At 32.9% G+C, this 26,672-nt stretch overlaps 1 protein-coding gene across 1 annotated transcript; it reads right to left on the reverse strand.

The window, feature by feature from the left end:
• LOC149779720 (neutrophil collagenase-like) lies at nucleotides 1-26,672 on the reverse strand. The gene is made up of 11 exons (XM_089940577.1): nucleotides 26,374-26,672; nucleotides 23,965-24,047; nucleotides 22,478-22,644; nucleotides 21,608-21,683; nucleotides 17,430-17,569; nucleotides 11,925-12,182; nucleotides 8,817-8,927; nucleotides 8,087-8,263; nucleotides 6,327-6,451; nucleotides 5,711-5,862; nucleotides 1-1,743 (listed from the first exon to the last, which is right to left on the reverse strand). Exons 1-11 carry the CDS (start codon nucleotides 26,515-26,517, stop codon nucleotides 1,644-1,646), a joined length of 1,533 nt encoding a protein of 510 aa, XP_089796703.1. The 5' UTR covers nucleotides 26,518-26,672; the 3' UTR covers nucleotides 1-1,643.

A 26,672-nucleotide genomic window follows, 5' to 3' on the forward strand; every position in this document is an offset into this window, starting at 1 on the left:
TTCATACCAACGAAACACATTTATTATACAACTTTTTATCACTATGAAATTCCTAAATTTACCGTAACCTTTTTGTACAAGTCATAGTTTTATGACCATGTGTTTTCCTCAGTATCATATCATCCATTTAAAAAAAGAAATTTTTCTGGTGAAAATTACTAGATGGAGAATACATGTGTATACAGTGATAATATGAAACATTTGTACACAGTATTTATGTTAAAAATTACGTCTATATACAGATATAATGTGATACATATCGAACCTTCCTGCGATTAATAGTGAGTACAGAAAACACTGGTTCCTTTGTTTAAGACATGAATCAACAGATCAACATAATAACTATGCAAATATGTATTTTCTATTCATAATATGCGCCATGTGGAACATTAATTTGCAAATCTCATATACGCAGTAGAGAACTAAAATAGTTTGTTCATTGTTTTCAAACTTAGCAAATGAATACAAAACTGATGAGTTTAGCTCATAAATAAACTAATATAGTGGGCGTGTTCTGATGTCTTACAATATAGTTTTGCCACTGGTGTAGACACTGTGTGGAAATAAAATTTGCCCAAATTGCGATGTTCTGATGTCTTGGATTCTAGTTTTAACACTGGTGTTGACACTGTGTGGAAATAAAATTTGCCCAAAGTGCGATGTTCTGAGTCTTGGAATATAGTTTTAACACTGGTGTTGACACTGTGGGAATACAATTTGCCCAAATTGCGATGTTCTGATGTCTTGGAATATAGTTTTAACACTGGTGTTGACACTGTGTGGAAATAAAATTTGCCCAAAGTGCGATGTTCTGAGTCTTGGAATATAGTTTTAACACTGGTGTAGACACTGTGTGGAAAACAACTTGCCTAAATTGCGATGCTCTGATGTCTTGGAATATAGTTTTAACACTGGTGTTGACACTGTGTGGAAAACAACTTGCCCAAAGTGCGATGTTCTGCGTCTTGGAATATCGTTTTAACACTGTGTGGACACTGTGGAAATAACATGTGCCCAAAGTGCGGTGTTTTGATGTCTTGGAATATAGTTTTAACACTGTGTGGACACTGTGGAAATAAAATTTGCCCAAAGTGCTATGTTCTGAGTCTTGGAATATAGTTTTAACACTGTGTGGACATTGTGGAAATAAAATTTGCCTAAAGTGCGATGTTCTGAGTCTTGGAATATAGTTTTAACACTGTGTGGACACTGTGGAAATAACATGTGCCCAAAGTGCGGTGTTCTGATATCTTGGAATATAGTTTTAACACAGGTGTGGACACTGTGGAAATAGTAATTTGCCAAACGTGCGATGTTCTGCGTCTTGGAATATAGTTTTAACATCAGTGTAGACGTTGTGTGTACACAATACTTGGCCATATTCCATGACGTTTTCGACTGGACTTTGACAGACGTAATCGCGCATAATTCACTGGCGAATCATTTTTGTATTTACAAACTGAAGTTATAATGATGACCAGTGACAAAATTTGCAGTAAATATATGTTACCTTACGTAACACCATTTTCTCACTAATTTTAAAATAACCTTCATATTACTGCATCAATTTAGGCAATGAAGTCAGGTAAATGATTCTACGTTGTAACAGCCTGCTACGGAATAATTGCAGAGTTATCTCACTTTTATTTAGGTATTGGTCTATCACAACCAAGCCAGGGCGCTGCTTTGGGTTTGGGATAGCCTGCCTCCATTTGTCTGCGACTGTCGTTAAATTTTATGTAGCTGCAATGAAACGAAAACGAAAACTGTATGCCACAAAAGAGTTACATGAAATTATGCGACAGCAAGACAAAACTTTGAATGAAGGTGAGGGGTAGGATGAAATTTACATGCTTACTCAATAAGAATTACATTAAGTTTCAAAAATATATTTTATTTTTTAAAAAATAAAGTATAATAATAGAAAATAATTTCATTTTTATGAGACCAACGTATGGATTTCAGTGGAATATGCAGTTTAATAAAGAATGAAAGATTGATAACATGATTTTAAATCTATATCCTAAAAATGACGTATGGGAAAAAATCAAGGTACTTTTTTGTGACGCACACAGACGCACATAAACACACACACACATTGTTCACATGGTAAAATTTTAACTTGCTTAACATTTTTGTCTTAAAATCCTTAATGAAACTTTTAAATTGAAGACATAAATCGCATAAATCACATAAATCGCATAAATCGCATAAATCACATAAATCGCATAAATCACATAAATCACATAAATCGTTATTTTGCACTTCTCAGGCTTTCAACGAGGTATTGAGGGTCAACCAACGGAGAAAATACTCAAGGTGATAATGAACATATGTATGGCTGTAAAGTCTTGTGTATTCCACAATGGAAATAAATCAGGTCCCTTTCCTTCCTATCAAGGACTTAGACCATGCGAAAATCATTCTCCATTATTAATTGCCCTTTATCTAAATGACACCGAAAATCACTTTCTGAGTTGGAATTGCAATGGCCCTATAGTTGATTTACTGAATGCAGATATAGTAAGATAATTACAACTATTTGTTGTAGAATATGCAGTCGATACCCTGTATTTTCAAATAATTCAAAAGATATGCACGTTAATCTTCGTGCATTATTTAGTTACTACAAAATTAATAGTTTATCAGTAATGCAAACAAACAAAAGTTATTAGTTTGGGTAAATACAGAAATAAACCACAAAAAAAAACGAATGTGAATTGGACGATTTGGAACATGAAATGGTCAGATATTAAAACTAAAAAATATTACAACCGATCCTAACGAAGAAGAGTAAATATTGACTAGGAATTAATAATCTAACTAGACAAGCCAAGAAAGCTGTTTGCATTCTTAAGAAAAGAATAATAAATCTTAATTTACCTGCAGACTGCAAGATTAAACTTTTTGATATGACAATAGTTAAAGTTATTAGATATGCAGCTTAGATCCGGGGCTTTGAAAACTTATATGTGATAGAATGGGATCATATAGATATTCTAAAATACGTAATGCACGTTGAACAATTCACCGCCACGTATATGCTTCATGGTGTGCTTGGTACACTCCTCTGCATTTCCAAATTAAATAGAATGGTTGGCTACAGGATCAATGTCATCAATGGTAAACAAACAATTCTTTTATATCATTTATCTGAGGTAATTGCCTGATTATAATAATGGTATAGGTAGAAGTAAATGGATAGAGAATATTCTTAATTTCTGATCGGAAACTGGATTTCAATTAATTTGGGTTAATCAAAGTATTCTCCAAAAATCCTAGCTAGATGCAATCTTTAAGGAAAGACCTTCCTGTTCTGTTTAGATAGACATGAGAATCAGTCATTACTAACTCGACAAAAGCCGATACATATAAAACAAATTAAACGGGAATAAAATCATAACTTTGGTTTTTGAAAGACTTATAAAAAGATATATTACAAAGATAATAGAATTTGAAAAATGTAATGAAAATATACATAGACTGGAAAATGAGAAAATTGACCTACACGTGACTGACTGTGCAAATGTTGCATTAAAATCTGCGTCGATGATGAATTTCCTTATCTCTTTCAATGTAGCTATTTCAGAGGAATAAAAGAGAAAGCAACTACGAGCCCAGACACTTCTATATCAAGCCAACTGTATCAGACGTTTAAGAATTGTTAAGTTTCCAGAAAGTTCTCGTTTTAAGATAAGTTTACATAATGATAGATATTATTTAATAAAAAATTGCTTTAATTTCTAATTATCTTCACTCGATATATTTGTTGTTCTTTCCCTTGTTGGAAGAGACAATGTACTATATGTTCATTATTGTAAGGTAATGAATTTACTATAGATTAATTTCTTTTGCGTTCATCGTAATTTATATTCTGTCTTTCCGATTAAGTCAACATCCAGATATTTTAGGTTCAAACTTGACCGCATTCCATTTGAGTATTGACTGTGATATCAACCTGAGTTAGATAACTGTGTAAAACATTATATCGTCCATGGCAGGTGTCAGCGCATTAAACGGAGATATTAATATTTTATCTAATATATTGTGTAGTGCAACCTGAGTGTAAGAAAGAATGTGTCATTGTTGTAACAAACTTGAACCAAGTCAACGTTTTTTGTCATGTGTCAGTGTTGTAACAAACTTGAACCAAGTCAACGTTTTTTGTCATGTGTCAGTGTTGTAACAAACTTGAACCAAGTCAACGTTTTTTGTCATGTGTCAGTGTTGTAACAAACTTGAACCAAGTCAACGTTTTTTGTCATGTGTCAGTGTTGTAACAAACTTGAACCAAGTCAACGTTTTTTGTCATGTGTCAGTGTTGTAACAAACTTGAACCAAGTCAACGTTTTTTGTCAGTCCTGTCTAAACACGATTGATGACGAAAGAAAACTTCTTATTGTCATGTTCTGTAAACCAACATCTAAGAAAAATACTTTTTATCTGATACCGAAAAGGTTTTGATAATTAATCAGATAACCGTTCATAGTATGAAATAACTGTACGATTTTTATAATGGACCATAATGTAAGTTTTGCAAACATAGTGGCTACATCTGTGTACTAGTCTTTTATAATTTGCAAAACCAGACTGCCCTTTACAGGCAGGCAGTTGTACTCAATATACCTATAACCTGTTACTATGTTCTTCTTTGGTACACTGTACACTGTCTGTCTGGTATGGATGTTATGTAAAATACAATGAATTGAACTGAACTGTGTCATGTATATTTAATTTGCCTTGTTTGTTAGTTGTTTTTAGGTTTTTTATTTCATCATGTTATTATAATGTAACACTGTATGTTGGACATAACCTTTTCCAAAATCTAGTTTATTTTCAACTTGACCTGAATTAATGATCTTTTTTCATTTTCTTTTAAAGATTTTAGTCCTCAAGCAATTAATACATAGTTACAATATTCTCTACGTGTATATATTTATTATCATCATCATTAATAGAAATTAATATTTTTTATTTGGGTCTGCGTCAAGGTTATTGGGATTCCCCTACAATTTACCTGGTGTACCTGACATTGTCCAGGTTATATAGTGTACTTTTAGTAACAGACTGCTAATTATAGAAATCATTTTTTGTAAACATTAAAAACGTCATATAAGGTTATTTAATAAAAGTTAGTTTAAAAAATGCTAATTGTGACCCGAGGTCAAATCTTTTTACTGGAAAAATATTCATCTGTGCTTAAGATCTAGCAGAATCAATATGTATTATATTTGTGTTCTGTGTTCATTTGTGCTGGAACTTATTTCTTTAAATTATTCAATTCAAGTGAATTTTCTCTGGAAATACAGAGTGATCATGCAAAAATAATATTCTTCGCGAGAGGCATTCGCTTCAATTGGGATTTATAGTGAATTCAAACCTGTAATTATATTACTGTGTTTCAACAAAAACACTGTTGGCACATCAGCATTATACAGGTCATCACAGACACAGCAACACTTCAGAGTTGGATTTAATTTGGATTTCCACTTAAGTTTATTCAGAACTGTAAATTATTACGACTTGTGTCGATGGTTCTAGGATCATTTTGGGATTTAATTTGCAATATCGTAAGTTCTTTTTTTATTTTCACGTTTTATTCCACGGATATAAATTAGTGGCTGAATTTTACGAAGCTGGCTGCTTTTCACTCTTTTCTCATTTATATTTTAAGAGCATAGACTCGGAACAATTGATTTGAACAACTCACTTCTTTCCTCTGAAGAAATATGTGATGCCGTCCCTCCATCGTATGGCAGCCTCAAGATTTGGTATTAGATTTCCCCAGAAGGATGCGATGGGTCGTGGATAACCATTTGGTGGCCTAGTGAAATCTTCACGCCAGACGCTGTACTGATCTTTCTATGTTAATAATAATAATAATAATAATAATAATAATAATAATAATGAAGAATAATGCGCCCGAGTTATAACAGACGTTGCATACAGCAAAGAAAATGTAAATGTTGCCAGATGTTCATGTTAGGTACAAAGCAGATCAAGCGTGCATCTACAATATTCAAGTCTGTTTCTTTCTTGGCGTTTTGTGAAAAAAGTTCCTAATGAAAAATGTTAGAAATAATCGAACAGAATTGTATTCATAAAATGACTCATTCTGATATTCACTTTTGGGAATAATATTCCAACAATTGCCTTTTAATCAAAATGAATGAATTACCTCCCAATATTTACTCTTCAATCGAAGTTAATGAATAATAAATATGCCACAACGTGTTACTTCAGTGATTTTCATTCACATGCGGACAATCTTTATCGAAGATTAAGGAAACCTGCACTGAACAAGACTTCATTTAGGTTCCATGTACCTTAAATACATAGATTTGTCCATCTCTCCATTCCAGGGCAGCCTGGATATCAACGTAGAACCCCTCAAGCATCTTAGGATATCCAGAATCCTTTGTGTATCCGGTAAATCGCCAAAACCGATTGCCTGTTAATAATAATATTGAACACAATGTTGAGTATATGTCACTTAATTTAGTATGTGTTGCACAGTGAGATATTCAAATTGTGGCAGTGGGAGAGAATTGTATCACTGCAGTAGCGAAACAACATTTATCGCAACAGTGGTGATGTTACATTTGGACTTTTCGAACTACTTTATGTATTTCTCTCTCTCTCTCTCTCTCTCCATGAAGATGAACAGTCTTACATTATGTCACGACTGAAGACCCTTCATTATACACATATGTAATTAATTAGAAAGGGTCGTTAAGAAATACCACCCACCCCTCAGACAACAAACAATAAGCTTCAGGGATTAATTTTTACAATTAGTTTTCCGTGTGAATCATGCAATTTATCGGTGACTTACATGACATGTTGCTATTCCAGATCTTAATATACTCATAATGTACCGTATACCCGCCACACTCGAAGAAAGAAATCATTAAATGTTTTAAATTATTCATAAAATGCAGTTATGAAATTGTTTAATTAGCGAATCTGGTCATATTTAAAGTTATGCTTAAAGACGATGACGAAATGAAGGATAGATGAGTGCTGAATGCAAACCGAAACTGCGTAACATTCTAAATATGGGTGCATTGCCTGTTACAAGACCAGATTGCAAGCTTGTCCAATCCACATATTTCGTGTGTTGAATATAGAACTAAGTAAAAATAAAGAATCCAAGTTCTTATCAGTTAGATCACACTAACTCAAATCTATTGTTCCAAGATGTTTCGCTCTGGGCTATGTTAAACAGTATACCCGTATTAAAACCGCTACAATGTTAAACAGTATACGTATATTAAGACCGCTATAATGTTAAACAGTAAACCTATAGTGCATCAAAATAGCCATTAAATACACAGTCTGAAGCATTATATGAACGAGCTAAATTTCTATAAAAACGAGCTAAATTTCTATAAAAACAAGCTAAATTTCTATAAAAACAAGCTAAATTTCTATAAAAACGAGCTAAAAAACGAACTAAATTTCTATAAAAACAAGTAGATGTTCTAAAAGTATTATGCAATTCTGGAATATTTTTAATCAATGTATCATTCAATCATTAATGACAATGGCACAACATAGAAAAAAAAAGATCATTACGTAACGACGAGATTTGCCGTTAAATATAATAAATATAATTATAGAATATAATAAATATATATTTCAATCGCGAAGTGCGGACATTTGGTATCATCAATGATGAAAGTACAATGTTTACACTTACGGGGTCGCTGTGGCTCAATGGCTAGTGTACCTGACTGGCGACTGAAAGTGTACGGGTTCGAATCCTACCATCATACCAGCCTAGAAAAGCTACATTGGTGTGTCTTTGTAAGAAATATAGATAACCTCTATATAGCCAGCATTATATTTCACTGGGTTTGGAAATACCTTCCAACCGATCTAGCATCTCATGCGTATTACAGACGTCACACAACCATTTTTTTGCAACACAGCTTGCTCAGGCTTGTTCCAAGCCATCACACCACGCGTAGGAAAGGCAAAAAGGTAAGAATTTAAAAATAAAGAATAGTGAAAGCAAAATATAACAGAAGAATGAAGACAAAATGGTGGGTGATCAAAAACAGTAAAAGAATTTCTTTCCTACCTTTGAATATGTATGTATGTCTGGTGTAAGAACTGTACAATACGGCCCCTACTCCATTTGGCGCCTGCTTGTACACATTCTTTATCGGCTGCGGAAACCCTGGTTCAATCCCGTAACCACGACTAGATAATTTGTAAATCTCTTTTTTTCTGAAGATATATGTACTGCCGTCATGGGCTGTAATTAGAAGACAAAAAGTTAAATCAGAAAAATATTGCATTTACGTGTGTATTTAAAATGGTTCGAGCTTTTCATATATTTCGTTGCAGAATTAACATTTCATCCAGATTTCAGGATAGAGACATTGTGGATGATCCGACGAACTAAAATGTAAATTAATGATAAAATGGTACATTCGAACAAGCAATGTTTTGAATGCTAGACACGTCAAGGTTAAAAAAAAACGTTGAAATTGAGCGTGGCAGCCCAATATACGCACATAGATTGGAGTTATAGTTGAAATCATTGTGTATTTGTGCGATATTTATCGATCCAAAAGTTGTTGTTGTTTGTATTTCTTTTAAAGGCAATGGGGGGGGGGGGGACTTTAGAACACAAGAACAAAAAAGCAGTCGGCTTTATAAGAGGACTAATGATTTAAAAAAATACAATTCATTTATGAAAAGGAGAAAGAGATAACAAATTAAAATATGGCTTAGTAGTCAAAGGTTTTCAATACAGGAAGTAAAATAGATACGATGGAAAATATAGGTCTAAATTAGACACTTGCCATTTGATATCCCGTCAAATTTTAGATCACAAAATTTGTTATTGGTCGACGGGATTATTGTTGGTTTTGGCGCCTGCGTAGGTTGAGGATTAAGTCTTCTATTTGGTCCTCCTGTAGTAGTAATAATAATAATAATAATAATAATAATAATAATAATAATATTTATTTGTAATACAAGGCACTGGCTCAGGATCATACATCATGCGGTACAAAAGATGTTTCAGTGCGTAACGTCGTGTATATATTGGAAGTGTTATACATGAAAGTGATCATTTTTGCATTTTTCGAATTGTGATTATATATATATATATACATATATATACATATATATATATATATATATATATATATATATATATATATATATATATATATATATATATATATATATATATATATATATATATACAGTAATTACACAAACTAATTTAAAGAGTACCGTCATGCCAGCATGGAGCCAGTTTTGTGATATTGATCTTATGTAGCGGAAGTCGATGATAAATCTGAAATCTTTGAGACTTCTATATTAAATACAGTTAGGAATTATTTTGCATAATTATCCTCAAATTTCTCAAGCTTGATTTTTATTTACAAAGGTAGGTAAATATTTCTTCGTAATTCTACATAAGTAGGCAAACAGTAATAACATGGAATTCACAATCTTTCTTCATAACAATTATTTTCATATCTTCCTGCATTACCTCTGACTGGCATGTTCTCCAATCTAATCATAGTGATTATGTAACAAAATACTGATATCTCATTACAATTCTTGATATCTTTGACAAGTGAATTCTACTCCCAATGACCTATATTAACGCAGTCTTTCCATTGATTTAATCTCATCCTGCAGCTTTCGTCTTCACATCTCTGATCAAACAATCTAATAACTGTATTTTCATCATTTATGCCATGAGTTGATAAGTGCAAATGTAAATATATACTATTCACATTGCTTTCTCTGCAATCACAATTTTCCCCCATCTTAACTTTAAAATGTAGCATTGTTTAGGATATCTATCTTCTGGCATATTTAGAATTCTTAGCCAATATTTCACAATACGTTTGTATTTTTCTACTCTGCATACAAATTCTTTCTAATTCATTGTATATGAATGCATTTAGAGTAGACTTACATGTACCAAGAATATATTAACAAAATGTCGATCGAACTTTTCCTATATCATTGGTATCGTAAAACCCTCAAACCGCAGCCCCATAATTAAGAATGAGAGCAGTCTTTGAGTCAAACAGACGAAGTAATCCAGTTACGGGTAATTTGCCAAATTTGACAGACTCTGCTTCAATATATGCATAGCCTTCAGCACCTGCAAGGACAGAGATCTCTGGCACATATATCAAGAGATTTTTTTAATGAAAATATGCATCCTAGATACTTATAATATGATTCAATCTTTACCTCTGTATGGCCATAGTACCAATCTGCGAAATACAGTCACTCTTGGGTTTATTCCATATTCACATTTAATTTCAGTATATAAGCAGTGTGTATGCAGCCTGTTGGACAAAATTTGCAATTGGTGAGCAGTGGCAGCAACGAAACTTTAATCGCCAACATACAACAGTAAAATATGTCTAACGGTTCTACCGACACTCCCCTGTTTCCTTCAGCTAAAAAGGGTTTCAAATCTTTCAAAAGTATATAAAAGATTAAAGGCGATAAAATACAACCTTGACGTACGTCCGAACAACAATCAAAAACACTGGTAGTAATATTATTGGACTTAAAACATGCTTTTATATCATTATAAACTGCCCTAATGATTCTTAAAATTTTTCCACTAATATTTTCAGTAACTAGCTTTTGGTAGAGCAAACACCTATCTTCGCCCATTAATTCGTTTTCTTCCAGCCATTCATTTACACTCTTGTTTAAGATCGATGTAAACACTTTGCTTAATACAGGTAGTAGACAAATATCTCTGTAATTGGAGTATTCATTTGCAACCCTATTCTTCAAAATTCGTATGATGACAGCCGTTGACCATTATTCTGGATAATATCCAACATCTAACAGTTTATTAAATAATATTATTGCTATTGGTGCAATTCCCGTAAAGAAATCGCTGGATAAAACATCTATTCTTCATGCTTTTTCATGATTCAGTTTACTCAATGCTAGGCTAACCTCCTCTTCAGTGATTGTTCTATCTAAAGTTGAATAAGTTGAACCTTTCCATTTTCTTATATCAAGTCAACAGACAAATTAAATAATTCGGAAAATTATTCATACCAAGCTGCATACGTGATACAGCTTTGAGTACCGACACATGGATTCGTTAAAAGGCGCCATAAAAGTTATGTATTTTTAGAGTATACTGCAGATAAAAGACTTGTATATTTCAATTTATATTGTTTTTGATTGCTTCTTGTAAGATTTATACATATATCGACAGAATTTATAATCTTCACGTGATTCACTTGTGCCTTTTACTCTTAACCATCTATGATATCTTAAGGATTTGCTTTTGGTGGTAATGCAATCTCTGTCAAAACAAGGCTGACGTTCGGCAAGTTTTCTTAGAGATGTCACATCCAGGTGTTGCTTTCTAGCGATTGTCTTCATTGCGCTTTCTGCATCATGGTAAATATCAGTAATTGTTTAGACACATTCGTTGAGTTTGTTATTGTTGAAATAAGTTAAAATCTTTTTCCATATTTTGAGAAAATATGTCTTTGCAATTTTGGAGAAAAGACAGATCTTCTTTGTTCCGTATATATTTATCTATTTCGTTACACCCAGAGACATTTCAAACTTGTTGCTCTAATTTACCAATGTAGTCAAGAGGAAATACAATGGGCATATATATATATATATATATATATATATATATATATATATATCCACATCTACCATTGACGATCCTCAACCCAGCCGTCTGGCATAGTTGTAGAAGTTATACTCGATAGTGATTTATCTCCCTTACGTCTTGATTAGCCATATCATACATGTCTCGTCTCCTGTATAATTAAATTATTGAAGTAGGTCAATAATACTATCATATTTGATAAAATCTGGCGCCGTACCTGTATAAGCATTAAAATTACTCACAATTATTATGTTATAGTCAGCATATTTCATTTTACCATATAATTGCTGAATGCGGTAAACATCGTCCGTGCCCAGTTTATAGTTCGGGTCATATCCGCCATAGAAGGGTTTCATAAGCGCTCCGATTGCGTTCGAATGGCCAAGTCCAAGAGCGTGGCCAAACTCATGTGCGGAAACAATTTCAAGATTAGTTCCTTTTTCCGTGTTTTCTGTCCAGATCTCGTCTTCATCAAAATGGGTGTCCCCAGAAATCGAAGCTGTACCCGGGAAAAAAGCGTGTGCCAATGTTCCGCCTGAAAAATGTATTTGACGATTGAAATAGTCCTTTCTGATTTGAAATTAATAAATATCTAGATCAAAGTTACAATATGCAAGAAGTTTCTTCTAAGAAAATACATTTTAAAGAAATTAACAATGAATGTAAGCATAGACTATTGATTCCTTTCTGTCAATGCCACTTTGCTTTTGTCTTTCTTTCTATTCCTTCATTCCCTTCTCTCGTTTTGTTTCATTGCAGCTCATAGCAAAGCAAAGTGTATGAAATATACTAAAAACCGTATAAAGATTTCTAGCGAGTAGTAATCATTCACATGAAATATACTAAAAACCGTATAGAGATTTCTAGTGAGTAGTAATCATTCACGTGAAATATGCTAAAACCCGTATAGAGATTTCTAGCGAGTAGTAATCATTCACATGAAATACACTAAAAACCATATAAAGATTTCTAGCGAGTAGTAATCATTCACATGAAATATACTAAAAACCGTATAGAGATTTCTAGCGAGTAGTAATCATTCACATGAAATATACTAAAAACCGTATAGAGATTTCTAGTGAGTAGTAATCATTCACATGAAATATACTAAATGACGTATATAGATTTCTAGCGAGTAGTAATCATTCACATGAAATATACTAAAAACCGTATAGAGATTTCTAGTGAGTAGTAATTATTCACGTGAAATATGCTAAAAACCGTATAGAGATTTCTAGCGAGTAGTAATCATTCACATGAAATATACTAAAAACCATATAAGGATTTCTAGCGAGTAGTAATCATTCACATGAAATATACTAAGAACCGTATAGAGATTTCTAGCGAGTAGTAATCATTCACATGAAATATACTAAAAACCGTATAGAGATTTCTAGTGAGTAGTAATCATTCACATGAAATATACTAAATGACGTATACAGATTTCTAGCGAGTAGTAATCATTCACATGAAATATACTAAATGACGTATATAGATTTCTAGCGAGTGGTAATCATTCACATGAAATATACTAAATGACGTATATAGATTTCTAGCGAGTAGAATAATTTATATCAGCTCAGTTGTGCAGGGACAATAAACGTTTTGAGAACTGTTACAACGTTTTCACGCATTTATGATAAACTAAAAACAGTGTCTGTTTCAAGCGATATTTCTATATTTGTATAAGTTTGGACATACTAAAAATGAGATCGGACTTTCTCCAAACTTTCATTAGCACTATACTAATGACAAGGGTCTCGTTTATAATCATTCACTATAACAATGACTAGGGTCTAATTTGTAATCATTCTCTATAACAATGACTATGGTCTCGTTTGTAATCATTCACTATAACAATGACTAGGGTCTCGTTTGTAATCATTCACTATAACAATGACTAGGGTCTAATTTGTAATCATTCTCTATAACAATGACTATGGTCTCGTTTGTAATCATTCACTATAACAATGACTAGGGTCTCGTTTGTAATCATTCACTATAACAATGACTAGGGTCTCCTTTGTAGTAAGTGTCTATAACAATGACTAAGTCAAGTTTGTAATCTTTCACTATAACAATGACTAGGATATAGTTTGTAATCTTTAAATATAACAATGACTTGGGTCTAGTTTGTGATCTTTCATTGTAATAATGACTAGTGCCTAGTTTATAATCATTCACCCATTTTTAGCCTTATTTTGTATAGATTATCCCTCGCATTAAAACTTATTTGCAAACTTGATTTGTTGGCATATCTTACATAAACCGTTCATTTATAGAATGCCTACTAAATGATATGCATTTTAGTGGTCCTAAAATTTGTAACTTCTTCATTTCAGAATTAACCAATGTTTTGATGAATAAGTGAATGTCATAAACTGATCATTTATGAATGAAAACTGGTATATATTTGGGCATTTAAATTTTAGACTGCATTCATTATGTGCTTGGCATCCAGATACCTACCTGCCACGTGATCGTATTCACACACTTTTTGATCTCCTACTTGATCGGTGTCTTAAACCTTTTGGCTTGTTACGTGATCGTTGCCACAAACCTTTTGGCTTGCTATGTAATCGTAGTCACACAACCTTTTGCTTACTACTTAATTTTAGTCACACACCTTTTGGCTTGTTACATGATCGTAGTCACACACCCTTTGGCCTGCTACTTGATCGTTGCCACAAACCTTTTGGCTTGCTATGTAATCGTAGTCACACACACCTTTTGGCTTACTAAGTGATCGTAGTCACACACCCTTTGGCCTGCTTCGTAATCGTAGGCACACACCTTTTGGCTTGCTACGTGAACGTAGTCACAAACCCTTTGGCCTGCTACGTGATCCTAGGCACACATATTTTGGCTTGCTACGAGTGCAAGCTATTTTGCTCCTAATTCATTGACAGAAAACTGCGAACTGCATCTAAGCAACTGATAAGTTGATCTATGCATAATACAATATTATATTCCATTAAATGTCCAATTGAACCCTGTCCGAACTATATTAAAATTTAAAACAGTTTGATGACACTTTCAATTTCGTCTATATTCAAGATATTTAGAGGGTTTGTTTGGTAGTTAATATTTATATGCATGGCTCCGGCTATCCCCTCATAAATATGAACGTTCCATCTAAATGAACTTCACAAAACCAAATTGACGTATGTGTCGAATGGGGATCTTATTCAAATGTTACTCAATGTCAGTGAAAAGCATTCTCTTAAACCAATCTCTAACTCTTTAGATTATATATATATATATATATATATATATATATATATATATATATATATATATATATATATATATATATATATATATATATATATATATGCTTCTAGCAAGTTATCTTCCTTAATTATTTTATGTTTTTATCTCGTAATTAAAAGGGGTTGCATTTTTCTCATTCGTTTGGTCTTGGTTCATTTTGATTCATTTAACTAAACAATTTTACTGTGACGTAGACATGGAAATAAATCATAGACAGAGGATCTCAAAGGGGTAACCATTTAATGCTAAATTTATCAAACGAACTGAATATTGTCCAGCTTTTGCGAGCTTTGCTGGCAAAAGCTGGACATTATTCAACGAGTTTCATGAATTTAATATTAAATTGTTACCCATTTGAAATTCTTTTTATCACGTAGCTTTTATTTTTCAGTCGAAGTTATTTAGATCGAAATAAGAATAAATAATTTCGTTCATTCTGACGGACGATGCATCTTTCATTTGTTGTGTTAAAAAAATAGTTACAAAGAATGTTGTACTAGTAAAATTCAATTATATTATTTAAAAGAAAAAAACTATAAATCTAAGAACAACAGCCATCCGAATAAATATGGCATTTGACAAAAACAAAATCATTTTTTCGTCTCCGAATGCCCACTGTGTGATATCACATTGCTCGGCTTGGTACACAGTACCGGCTGGAGAAGGCTTACACGATCCATTTTCACCTAAAATGTCACTTTCAATACTGGATATTACATTGTTACTGGGGGGCCTGGAGTGGCCGAGTGGTCTAAAGCGTTCTCCGTTACGGATCACTGCTATCTCACCTCTGTTTGCGTCGGTTCGAGTCTCGGATTCAGCCAATGTGGGTATGTGAGAAAGCATGCCAGTAGCTTCTCGTGGGTCGGTGGTTCTTTCCGGGGTTTTCCCGGGTTCTTCCTCCACCATTAATACTGGCCGCCATATATAGCCTATCGTGTGCTGAAAAATGGTGTTAAACCCCACAACAACAACAACAACAACAACAACATTGTTACTGTATTCATGTGAAAGGACGATTACCGGATACAGAACTCGCCATATATACTGCATTGTATTTGTCTCATAATAGTTGCAGTGTTTGATTCAGAAGACTGCACAGAAGATATAAATAAGCACATTTCCTTTCAATCGGATTCGCATCACATATTTACCGCATACATATGTTGTGGTTGGATAAAGTTCTGTCCGTTGGGAGACAGGTTTATGTCCACATTCTTTTGTGAACAGAGGTGAGTTTATTTACTTATGTAAGTTAACATTTAAACTACTCTTGTATGTAGCGTGGATTCGATGTCACATGGTCAACCTTCTACCCCCATCCTACGCTCCAGCTATCAATTGAGCAATACCCTTAGTTTTACGTCTTGTTGTTGTTCTTGTCTTTATAGTTTACTCTGTTTTTCACATGATAATATTGTTATACATGACATAGAAAATCGGGGGGGGGGGGGGTAAATTGGTCATATACAAACAGACGAGATCATTTTTCCCAAATTCCCTTTGCAGACTAAATTCGAAAAATGGCTGCCCAAATATTCCTTGAAAACAATAAATTCCAGAGGCCGGGTTTAAACGGTTTTCCCACAGTCGCAACCAACCGGTACAGAGAATTCTGCACAATAATTTCATGAGCTTATCTGAACCAATCAGAATCACATGAATTGAGATGCAACACGTTATGATATCAAAATATTGAAATTTCGCATACTATAGAAAACTTTACAGACTATATGATATTTTTATATGAGTTTAACTTGTACATTACATTTTTTGTACTATACACTCCGACGTAGCAAACAGTTTATGTTATTTTCTACGTCAGTATTTTAAGCTGTGACGTAGTATCATCTATAAAAAATATACTTTTGAGAGAGTGACGTATGTAAGGTGACGCTGTTTGCACTCGAAACATGCACATTGGAGAGAATGTTGGCATACGTCTATCCTGCTTTTCTGTATAGTGGCTGACATTTCTTTAAATATCGTACTCGTGGAAATTGTACATGATCTGCCAACTAAAATCACTGTTTCTTTGTGCTCAAAACATAAGTGTGAATTATTCCAAAAGGTAAACTATTTTGAGCAGCTATTAAAATAGGGAAAATGATTTTTTCCCGACTTCTGAAAGTGCATTGAATGAATTATCAAATATATAAAATTAATAAAAAAAGACGTTATCTTACCTACGTAAGCCATGAAGCATTGTTTACCTGTAAAATCCTAACAGTCAGCATTGTTTGTTCTGTTGTTTCTCTGCGTTAGTTTGCTGCATGTGTTTGATTTTTATTGCGTTGTTATTGTATCCCTACACGAGCTCTTGAGTACTAAACATTTCTACTTGATAAAACGCATTCAGTAGTATGTTGCTGCTTTAATGCTGTCTTATCACTAAACGATTTGTTGAGAACAACACATTTATAAACGATAGACTGCACTGTTAATATTATTTTTCTATTCTGATGATGTCGTATCCTTACATAAGAGTATCATATAAAATTCGGAATACCTCTTCCATCAAAAGAACTTCCGTCGTTATGGTCATTGCGTCTGTAGGCAATAAGAATGTCGGGATTTGAACCAGTTGATTCCCTAAAGATAAGTGGAGTAACTTCGGCCCATTTACTCAGCGCATTTTGAACAGCACGTCTGAAAATAAATCAAAACTAATGAAATGTGCACAGTCACATGACACATGTTCGTGGTGAAAAGATTTAATATTATTTGTTAAACGTGATTAGTATTTTGTTCTCAGTCCAATGGCCACTCCAATCTTCTAAGTATTCGCCGTGTTTGCATTTTCCTAAAAACATGGTGCAGAAAAGACACTACCTCATGTGAGAGCTATCTCTGTGAATTTATGTCAGAGTAATTTCAGTTTCCTAGGATACGGCAACATGATTGTGCTAAATTGAGATGACCCCTAGACTGAACATAAATATAGTGCCTTCTTGTATCAAAGCAATGCCACGGTCGAGCTTTCTGAGACAATGTTGTATATAGTAATCGCTATATGGTATCATGGTTCTCGACCAAATAGTCTTTCCTATTGCTAAATATAGCGAGCCCTCGCATGACAAAGTCTTTTGAATTACTGATTTTTGGATGCACTTAACACCTAAGTGTTAACTTGGAAACCGAATGTACATATATGCGGATAGAAAAAATTCATTAGAACATACTTCCTGTAGAATATTCAGCCCCCCACCTCCCTAAATGGTCGTTGTGGTGGAAGAGGATGGCGCTATATTGAATGCATAAATTTAGGATACAAAGCCGTCAACATAACATATAAATTTAGATATATATATCAAACTGGAACTTGGAAATTTTAATGAAACAAAAGAGACTGTAATATGAAAGATAGTACCAATGCAAAAAGGATGATATTGCCAACGCAATAAAATGATATTGCCTTCGTAAAAGGGATATGTTGCCATTATACATTGTCACAAAGATTATGTCACCATTGTAATAAGGATTAAATTTCCCTTTGTAATAATAATGTTAAGACCATTGTAATAAGAATGTCTTGAGCATTGTGATAAAATAACAATACCTTTGTAATATGAATTATATTGCCATTACAATAAGGATGATATTACCATTGTAATACGAATGATACTGCAATTATAAAAAGAATGATATTACCATTGTAATACGAATGATATTACCATTGTAATACGAATGATACTGCAATTGTAATAAGGATGATATTATCGTTGTAAAAAGAATAATGTTACCATGGTAAAAAGGATGATGTTGCCAATGTAATACGAATGATATTACTTTTACAATGAAGATGATATTACCATCGTAATACGAATGATATTACCATCGTAATACTAATGATATTACCGTTACATTAAGGATGATATTACCATCGTAATACGAATGATATTACCATTGTAACAAAAACGATATTACCATTGTAAAACAAATGATATTACCATTGCAATAATGATGATTATACCATTGTAATACCATTGTAATAAGAATGATATTACCATTGTAATACAAATGATATTTTCATTACAATACGGAAGATATTACCATTGTAAAACGAATGATATTACCATTACAAGAATGATGATTTTACCATTGTACTACGAATTATATTATCAGTGTAATAAGAATATTACCAATGTAATACAAATGATAATACAATTGTAATACAAATGATATTGCCATTACGATAATGATGATATTACGATTATACTACTAATTATATTACCATTGTAACAAGAATGATATTACCATCGTAATAAGAATGATATTACCATTACAATAAGGATGATATTACCATTGTAATAAGAATGATATTACCATCGTAATAAGAATGATGTTACCATTACAATAAGGATGATATTACCATTGTAACAAGAATGATATTACCATCGTAATACGAACGATATTAGCAGTATATTACTACTGATATTACTATTCTAATAAGAATGATACTGCCATCAAAATAAGAATGATATTACCATTACAATAAGGATGATATTACCATTGTAATAAGAATGATATTACCATCGTATTAAGAATGATATTACCATTGTAATAAGAATGATATTACCATTACAATAAGGATGATATTACCATTGTAATAAAGATCAAATTGCCATCGTAATAAGAATGATATTACCATTTTAATAAGAATGGTCTTACCATTACAATGATAAGTTATTATCATTGTAATAAGGATTATATTACCATTGTAATATGGACAATATTACCATTACAATGAGGATGATATTACTATTGTAATAATAATGATATCACCATTGTAATAAGAATGGTCTTACCATTACAATGAGATGTTATTATCACTGTAATAAGGATTATATTGTCATTGTAATATGGACTATATTACCATTACAATGAGGATGATATTACTATTGTAATAAGAATGATATTATCATTGTATTAAGAGTGATACTGCCATTAAAAAAAGATGATATTATCGTTGTAATAAGGGTGATACTGTCATAATTATAAGAACGATATTACCACAAACACACACACACACACACACACACACCGTCGTAATAAGAATGATACTGACATTATCATTGTAACAAAAACGATATTACCATTGTAAAACAAATGATATTACCATTATAATAATGATGATTATACCATTGTAATACCATTGTAATAAGAATGATATTACCATTGTAATACAAATGATATTATCATTACAATACGGAAGATATTACCATTGTAAAACGAATGATATTACCATTACAAGAATGATGATTTTACCATTGTACTAGGAATTATATTATCAGTGTAATAAGAATGATATTACCAATGTAATACAAATGATAATACAATTGTAATACAAATGATATTGCCATTACGATAATGATGATATTACGATTATACTACTAATTATATTACCATTGTAAAAAGAATATTGCCATCGTAATACAAATGATAATACCAATTCAATAATGAATATATTACCATTGTACTACGAATTATATTATCAGTGTAATAAGAATTATATTACCAATGTAATACAAATAATATTGCCATTACAATAAGGATGATATTACTATTGTAATAAGGATGATATTACCATCAAAATAAGAATGATATTACCATCACAATAAGGATGATATTACCGTCAAAATAATAATGATATCACCATTACAATAAGGATGATATTACCATCGTAATAAGAATGATATTACCTTCGTATTAAGAATAATATTATCTTCGTATTAAAATGATATTACCATCGTAATAAGAATGATATTACCATTGCAATAAGGATGATATTACCATCACAATAAGGATGATATTACCTTCGTATTAAGAATGATATTACCATTACAATAAGGATGATATTACCATCGTAATAAGAATGATATTACCTTCGTGTTAAGAATGATATTACCTTCGTATTAAGAATGATATTACCATTACAATAAGGATGATATTACCATCGTAATAAGAATGATATTACCATCGTATTAAGAATGATATTACCATCGTATTAAAATGATATTACCTTCGTATTAAGAATGATATTACCATCGTAATAAGAATGATAGTTCCATTACAATAAGGATGATATTACCATTACCATTTCAATAAGGATATTACCATTACAATAAGGATGATTTTGCAATTACAATGAGGATGATATTACTATTGTAATAAGAATGATATTACCATTGTAACAAGAATGATCTTACCATTACAATGAGATGTTATTACCATTGTAATATGGATGATATTACCATTACAATGAGGATGATATTACTATTGTAATAAGAATGATATTATCATTGTATTAAGAGTGATACTGCCATTAAAAAAAGATGATATTATCGTTGTAATAAGGGTGATACTGTCATAATTATAAGAACGATATTACCACACACACACACACACACACACACACACACACACACACACACACAAACCATCGTAATACGAATGATACTGACATTACAATAATGGTGATATTACCATTTTAATAAGAATAATATTACCACTGTCATGAGAATGATACTGCCATTGCATTAAGGATGATATCATCATTGTTATAAGGATTATATTGCCATTGTAATAAGAATGATATCATCATTGTTATAAGGATTATATTGCCATTGTAATAAGAATGATATTGCCATCGTAATTAGAGTGATACTGTAATGATTATAATAATACCTTTGTGATGACTCTGGAAGCTGTCTTGTAAAGTCAAGGAACTTGTAAGTAATTTCGTTATGGTCCCATTTGTAAGCTGCAAAAAGGTGAGGCACAAATTTGTTCACGTCTTCCAAAATACCTACAAAATGTCTAACCGGACCAAATTTGCATGCAAATAAATAAATAAGTGTGTGTGTGTGTGTGTGTGTGTGTTGGATTTTTAAGGTAGCTTTAAAACAAATTTCAGTCATATCACTTTGATGTCTGCAGTGTGGCAGTTTATAGTAATGCCATCATGCCGCAGATACGTAGCATGATGTCCCACCCAGTCAAATTACCCTTTAAATAAATAAAACTGAATGGAAGAAAATTGAGCAGCTAAATAAATCGATCCAGGTTAAAACTCAAAGACTGCATTACACCTATTTTCTTTATTCTCTTTATTTTGCTGATGATCAACCCTGCTGTGACGTAAACATTTTTGCATCTCGGGAAACTCAAGTTTAAGCCCAAAACCTAAAGAGCTCCCACTCCCACCCCACCCTCCAAAAGCCACCTGTGATACTTTTTGTATATATGTATATAATTAATACAACCGTAGTAATCTATTGAAAATAAAGGGAAAGAGGGATAATATAACAATATAGCAACATAACTGTAAAGAAAATGGTCGTTTTGCAATCATTTTCAGGATGGGCAGGATGGACAAATAAAGAAACGTCAGGTGTTTTCTTTCAGTTATTAAACTTGAACGAAAACATTATTTGAAGTAATAAGCGGGAAATGCGTGATTTTTGGTAGTGGAAATTATTCTCGGGCAAGCGTGAGCTACTAATATTTCTCGAGTATATTAAACATTAATCTAAAGAAATTAGAAATAAAAGTTACTATTGCTGAATGCCAATGGTTCATTCTGAGCCCTTGCTCTGAGTTCTGCATTTCTCTCGCTTGGACGAATGACGTCACGCATTCCACAGCGCCTCTGTCTCATTTTCTGCAGCGTAGCCTTGTCCAGCTGTCCCGAAACAGGAAGATTTGCGAACCTTTGGAACTCGCTTATGTAATAAAAAAACATAATTATGCTTCTTTACAACAAACTTGAAGCAAAAAATTATAATGCACGGATTTTACAAATTCCGGAAGGCCTGTATGTAATTTCTAGATACGAGGTGTTGGTGCAGACATTACAACGGATTTAATTGATAGAATAGCAGTATTCTATATAAAGGTTTATATACATCAAGGGTGGCTCTAATGGCATAAATTGATTTTTGTACGATGATATAGATATTTTGCGGCAATTGACCCACCGTCAACGCCAACACATCTTCAAAGATAGGTCTAATATCACCGTTCTGAAATACAATTTACAATTTTGTCAACAAACAAAATAGTAAAACATGTAATTCTCCATGATACACGTCATTGGGAGAAGATGGCGTCCAAATATCTTACAAATTTGTAAGTTCGACTAAAAGGCATTAATTAAGGTGAGGTTTTACGATTACATTTTCCAGTCTTTCGGCAGATCAGTTTTCGATGTAATTCATAAAATAACTGTATCCTTCATCGCTGAATTTCAACGTTACTTGATTTCAAATATACGACACACAAGTAGAAATAACCTTGTAATTATTATATGTGCTTTTCCAAGTGAGCAAGTCAAGTATAAATTCGCGTGCCAATAGGGATCATTGTTTCCTTTATATGTCCCCCCATCCCCGTTATCTGCCAAATATTTCATAATTTATTGGAAACATAATTGCAAGCCTTGTTATACATTTGAGTATTCTACAGCAATTATGTGACGTTGTCATAAGAATGTTGACTGAACTCGCCATTGTGAGCCCTCGAGTGTCTAATATGACACTTTCAAGGTTCAATATTAGGGCCACTATGCAATCAATATAAATACGTTTGTTCCTAAAATGTCATCAGCCTGGTAATCTGCAAAGAATGTGTGATAAAAGTATGTTACAGTGTGAGGGGTTTGGGGTTGTGGTTAGGGGTTGGGGGGTGGGGGTTGGGGGTCGCTATGATTCCCTTTTACTTCCTGGATCTATAAAGCGTAATTCTTAATTCCCTTAAGTGGTCATTATCCATTAACAATCTCTGAAGAAAAGATGAAGTGTATATTATAATCACACGTTTCCCTCCCTACTCACCTCCTACCCCTGATACTCCACTTCCCATTAAGAACCATTCATTTTTTCCAGTATGTTTCTGATATTTACACTGTGGTATGTCCTCTATTAAACGATCGTTTTTCATTAGCAGTAGCAATTGTTTCATTCGTTAGGTGGCATAAAAATGTTCTCTTAGCACACTAAATTCTTTCGTTTCTTAAGGCGACTAGACGTTCTGCCACATATTACCTTATTGCGTTACTCCTGGTCTCTTCGCTGTGAGATGCCTCGGCAGGAATAATATCAAGATATCCATACTTCTCCAGATAAGCCTGACAAAAATTCACAAATAAAATATAATAGATCCTCACTTATCCATATTTATCACATTTTTATTACAAATTAAGTATAGTGTGTGCAGTATAATTTTGTTTATGTCATCGTGTTAACATGTCACTTACGTGAATCTGAATCGTCCAAATAAGCCCAAGAAATTTGCGTGCAGTATTATCTTTAATGATTGGCTGCAACCACGGAAAGTTTCCTTACCTCGCCTTCTGTGATTTTTTTAGAAATCTGTTGCTATCAACATTTTGACAGCCATTTTACGAATCGATTGCCCATGTGGCATTGGGGAAAAAAAGTTACGTTTGTCAGAATGTGGCCAATTTACCCCTCAAGGGCTCGTTGCAAGTGAACTTAAGGGTCTCGATCAATGGATAGAGAGGGGGCGGGGAAACCTATTACTAGCAGTCCACCCCTATGACAAGCATTGTTTACATGTTTATCTATAAGAATAATTAAACTCAACTGTTTCGAAAGGAATGTCAACAAATGCCGTTCTCCCAAGCTAACCAACCACAGGATGCAAATATTTGGTCATAAATGCATTCATTCTGTAAGTAATACTCAGTAGCTTCTATAGTCTAGATTTCTTTCACATCTATTTCCTGCAACTGTAATCCTACATTTTCTGCCGTATACAATTATGTATCCATTGTAACACAACTGACACAATTTAGACAGAAATATTTTAAACGCTATAATTTAAATCGATAATATAATGCGTCTAATCTAACCTGAGTGAACTACGTGCCATACACAGTAATAGTGATCGAAGAACCAGTATTAAAAATAATGTCATCTGTATCGAATGTTCTACTGATTTGGAAGGCCAGTCTCTCTTAGAATTACAAAATATAATGTATGAGCATTTACTCATATTAAATTAAATATAAATTGTTGTTTTAAAATCAAATACTAATTTTGTTTAATGATTATTGAATCATCTTTACCTTAAATGTCACCCAGAAACTTCCATACGAAATTTATCGATCATTATCGACTTTTACCATGTTGACCAGGTACTAAACTGGGTCAAGAAAAGCGCACGTCAAATCTAATCATCACAATATAGGGTAGTACGAATTTGTTCATCAACGTGCGTAGCTTTCATTGTGACAAAATCCATCAGACAGAATTAGCCCATTCTACCACAGGCTGAATAACATCATAAAAGTAATTTAACAAGATGCAATGTTTAACTTGTGACATCATAGCGCGCGACCATCAATCCAGAATGTACTGAATCAGCACCTTTATGTTGATCTCGTTCAAAAATGTCCACGTACTTTTAACATTGATTTTGCCGTATGTACTTCTGGAATATGGATGTTTGAGTGAAATAAAGTGAATAATGTCTTTTTAAATGTACCGGAATGTAGCATCGAGTTCTAAATAATGAGACACCGTACTAAAATAATCGCTGTTGAATGAATACGTGACCTACATGACTTTTACTATAATAGTAACTGACAAAAACGGTCGTTGTTTTATTGACGGAATTTCAGTCCTTATATAAACTTGAGTCTGCAAACCTCAGTACTGAAAATACTGAAATTAGCAACTGGTTCTTTTTGTGCGGAATTTAAAACACATTTTACAAACACATAAAAGTCCATAAATTGCAGTGACTTATACGGCTTTCTCTACACAGAACCTTTCATCATGTGTATACACTGACCAATATAAGTTTGATCATGACCACATAGAAATGTAAGAAATTTAAAGTTATTGAATCTTTAATATCACTGGTGTTTGCATAGGTTTTCTATGGTACTGAATTAGTACCATAAGTCCCACAATGACTGATTCATTAACCTGGTCGTTGACAGAAGAAGTGATTGTACAAATAATTAGCATAGAGGTAAGGTACACCCTAGCGTATATATTTACGCATCAAAGCAAGTTTCGTACTATCAGAGCTTGTACACCTGAATTCTCAGTTATATGAATATTTCATATATAGTAAATATATGCATATTGTAAAGTGTATGAATGAACAAAATAAATAAATAAACCATCTTACGTGAATGCTCATTTTAAATGAAAATTGTTTGATGTATTCAATATGTTCTATATTTTGCGAGCTTTGTAATTATTCGACGAGTTTATAAACTTCGTTTAAAATGAGCATAAATGAAAGATTATGTTTATAGTGCAGTGAAAAGTCTTTGAAATACATTTATGTGTCGGTCATTATTGTGACGTCAGGAGGTATTATTATATGTGTTATGTATGCGAAGTATATTCTATGGGAATATTAACGTAAACTAAGAAAGTAGTCGTGTGATAAAGCATTTTTTGTACCATACTTACGTCTACATCAACCGGTGGCAGTGCTTGTCGCTTTCCTCGTGTCAGCAGTGCGTTCAGGCCCTTAAAAAACTTGTCCTCTAATTGGACAGCCTGGACCACAATGAGTAGGCAAGAAATAATCGTAATTGTGTGCTTTTCTTTCATATTGAGACCGCAGGACGAGGTCGTTTAGGGTGGCTGTATCAGTGACTACGTGTTAATATATACTAGTAGGTCACTTTAAGAAAGGGGTCGCGATAACACTATAGCAAAGAACCGAATGCCTCTGTCTCTCCGGAAACCACATACTTTCCTCAATA

The sequence above is a fragment of the Sinohyriopsis cumingii genome, chromosome 17, assembly GCF_028554795.1.
Source record: "Sinohyriopsis cumingii isolate HCF-2022 chromosome 17, ASM2855479v2, whole genome shotgun sequence".
Taxonomy (NCBI): domain Eukaryota; kingdom Metazoa; phylum Mollusca; class Bivalvia; order Unionida; family Unionidae; genus Sinohyriopsis; species Sinohyriopsis cumingii.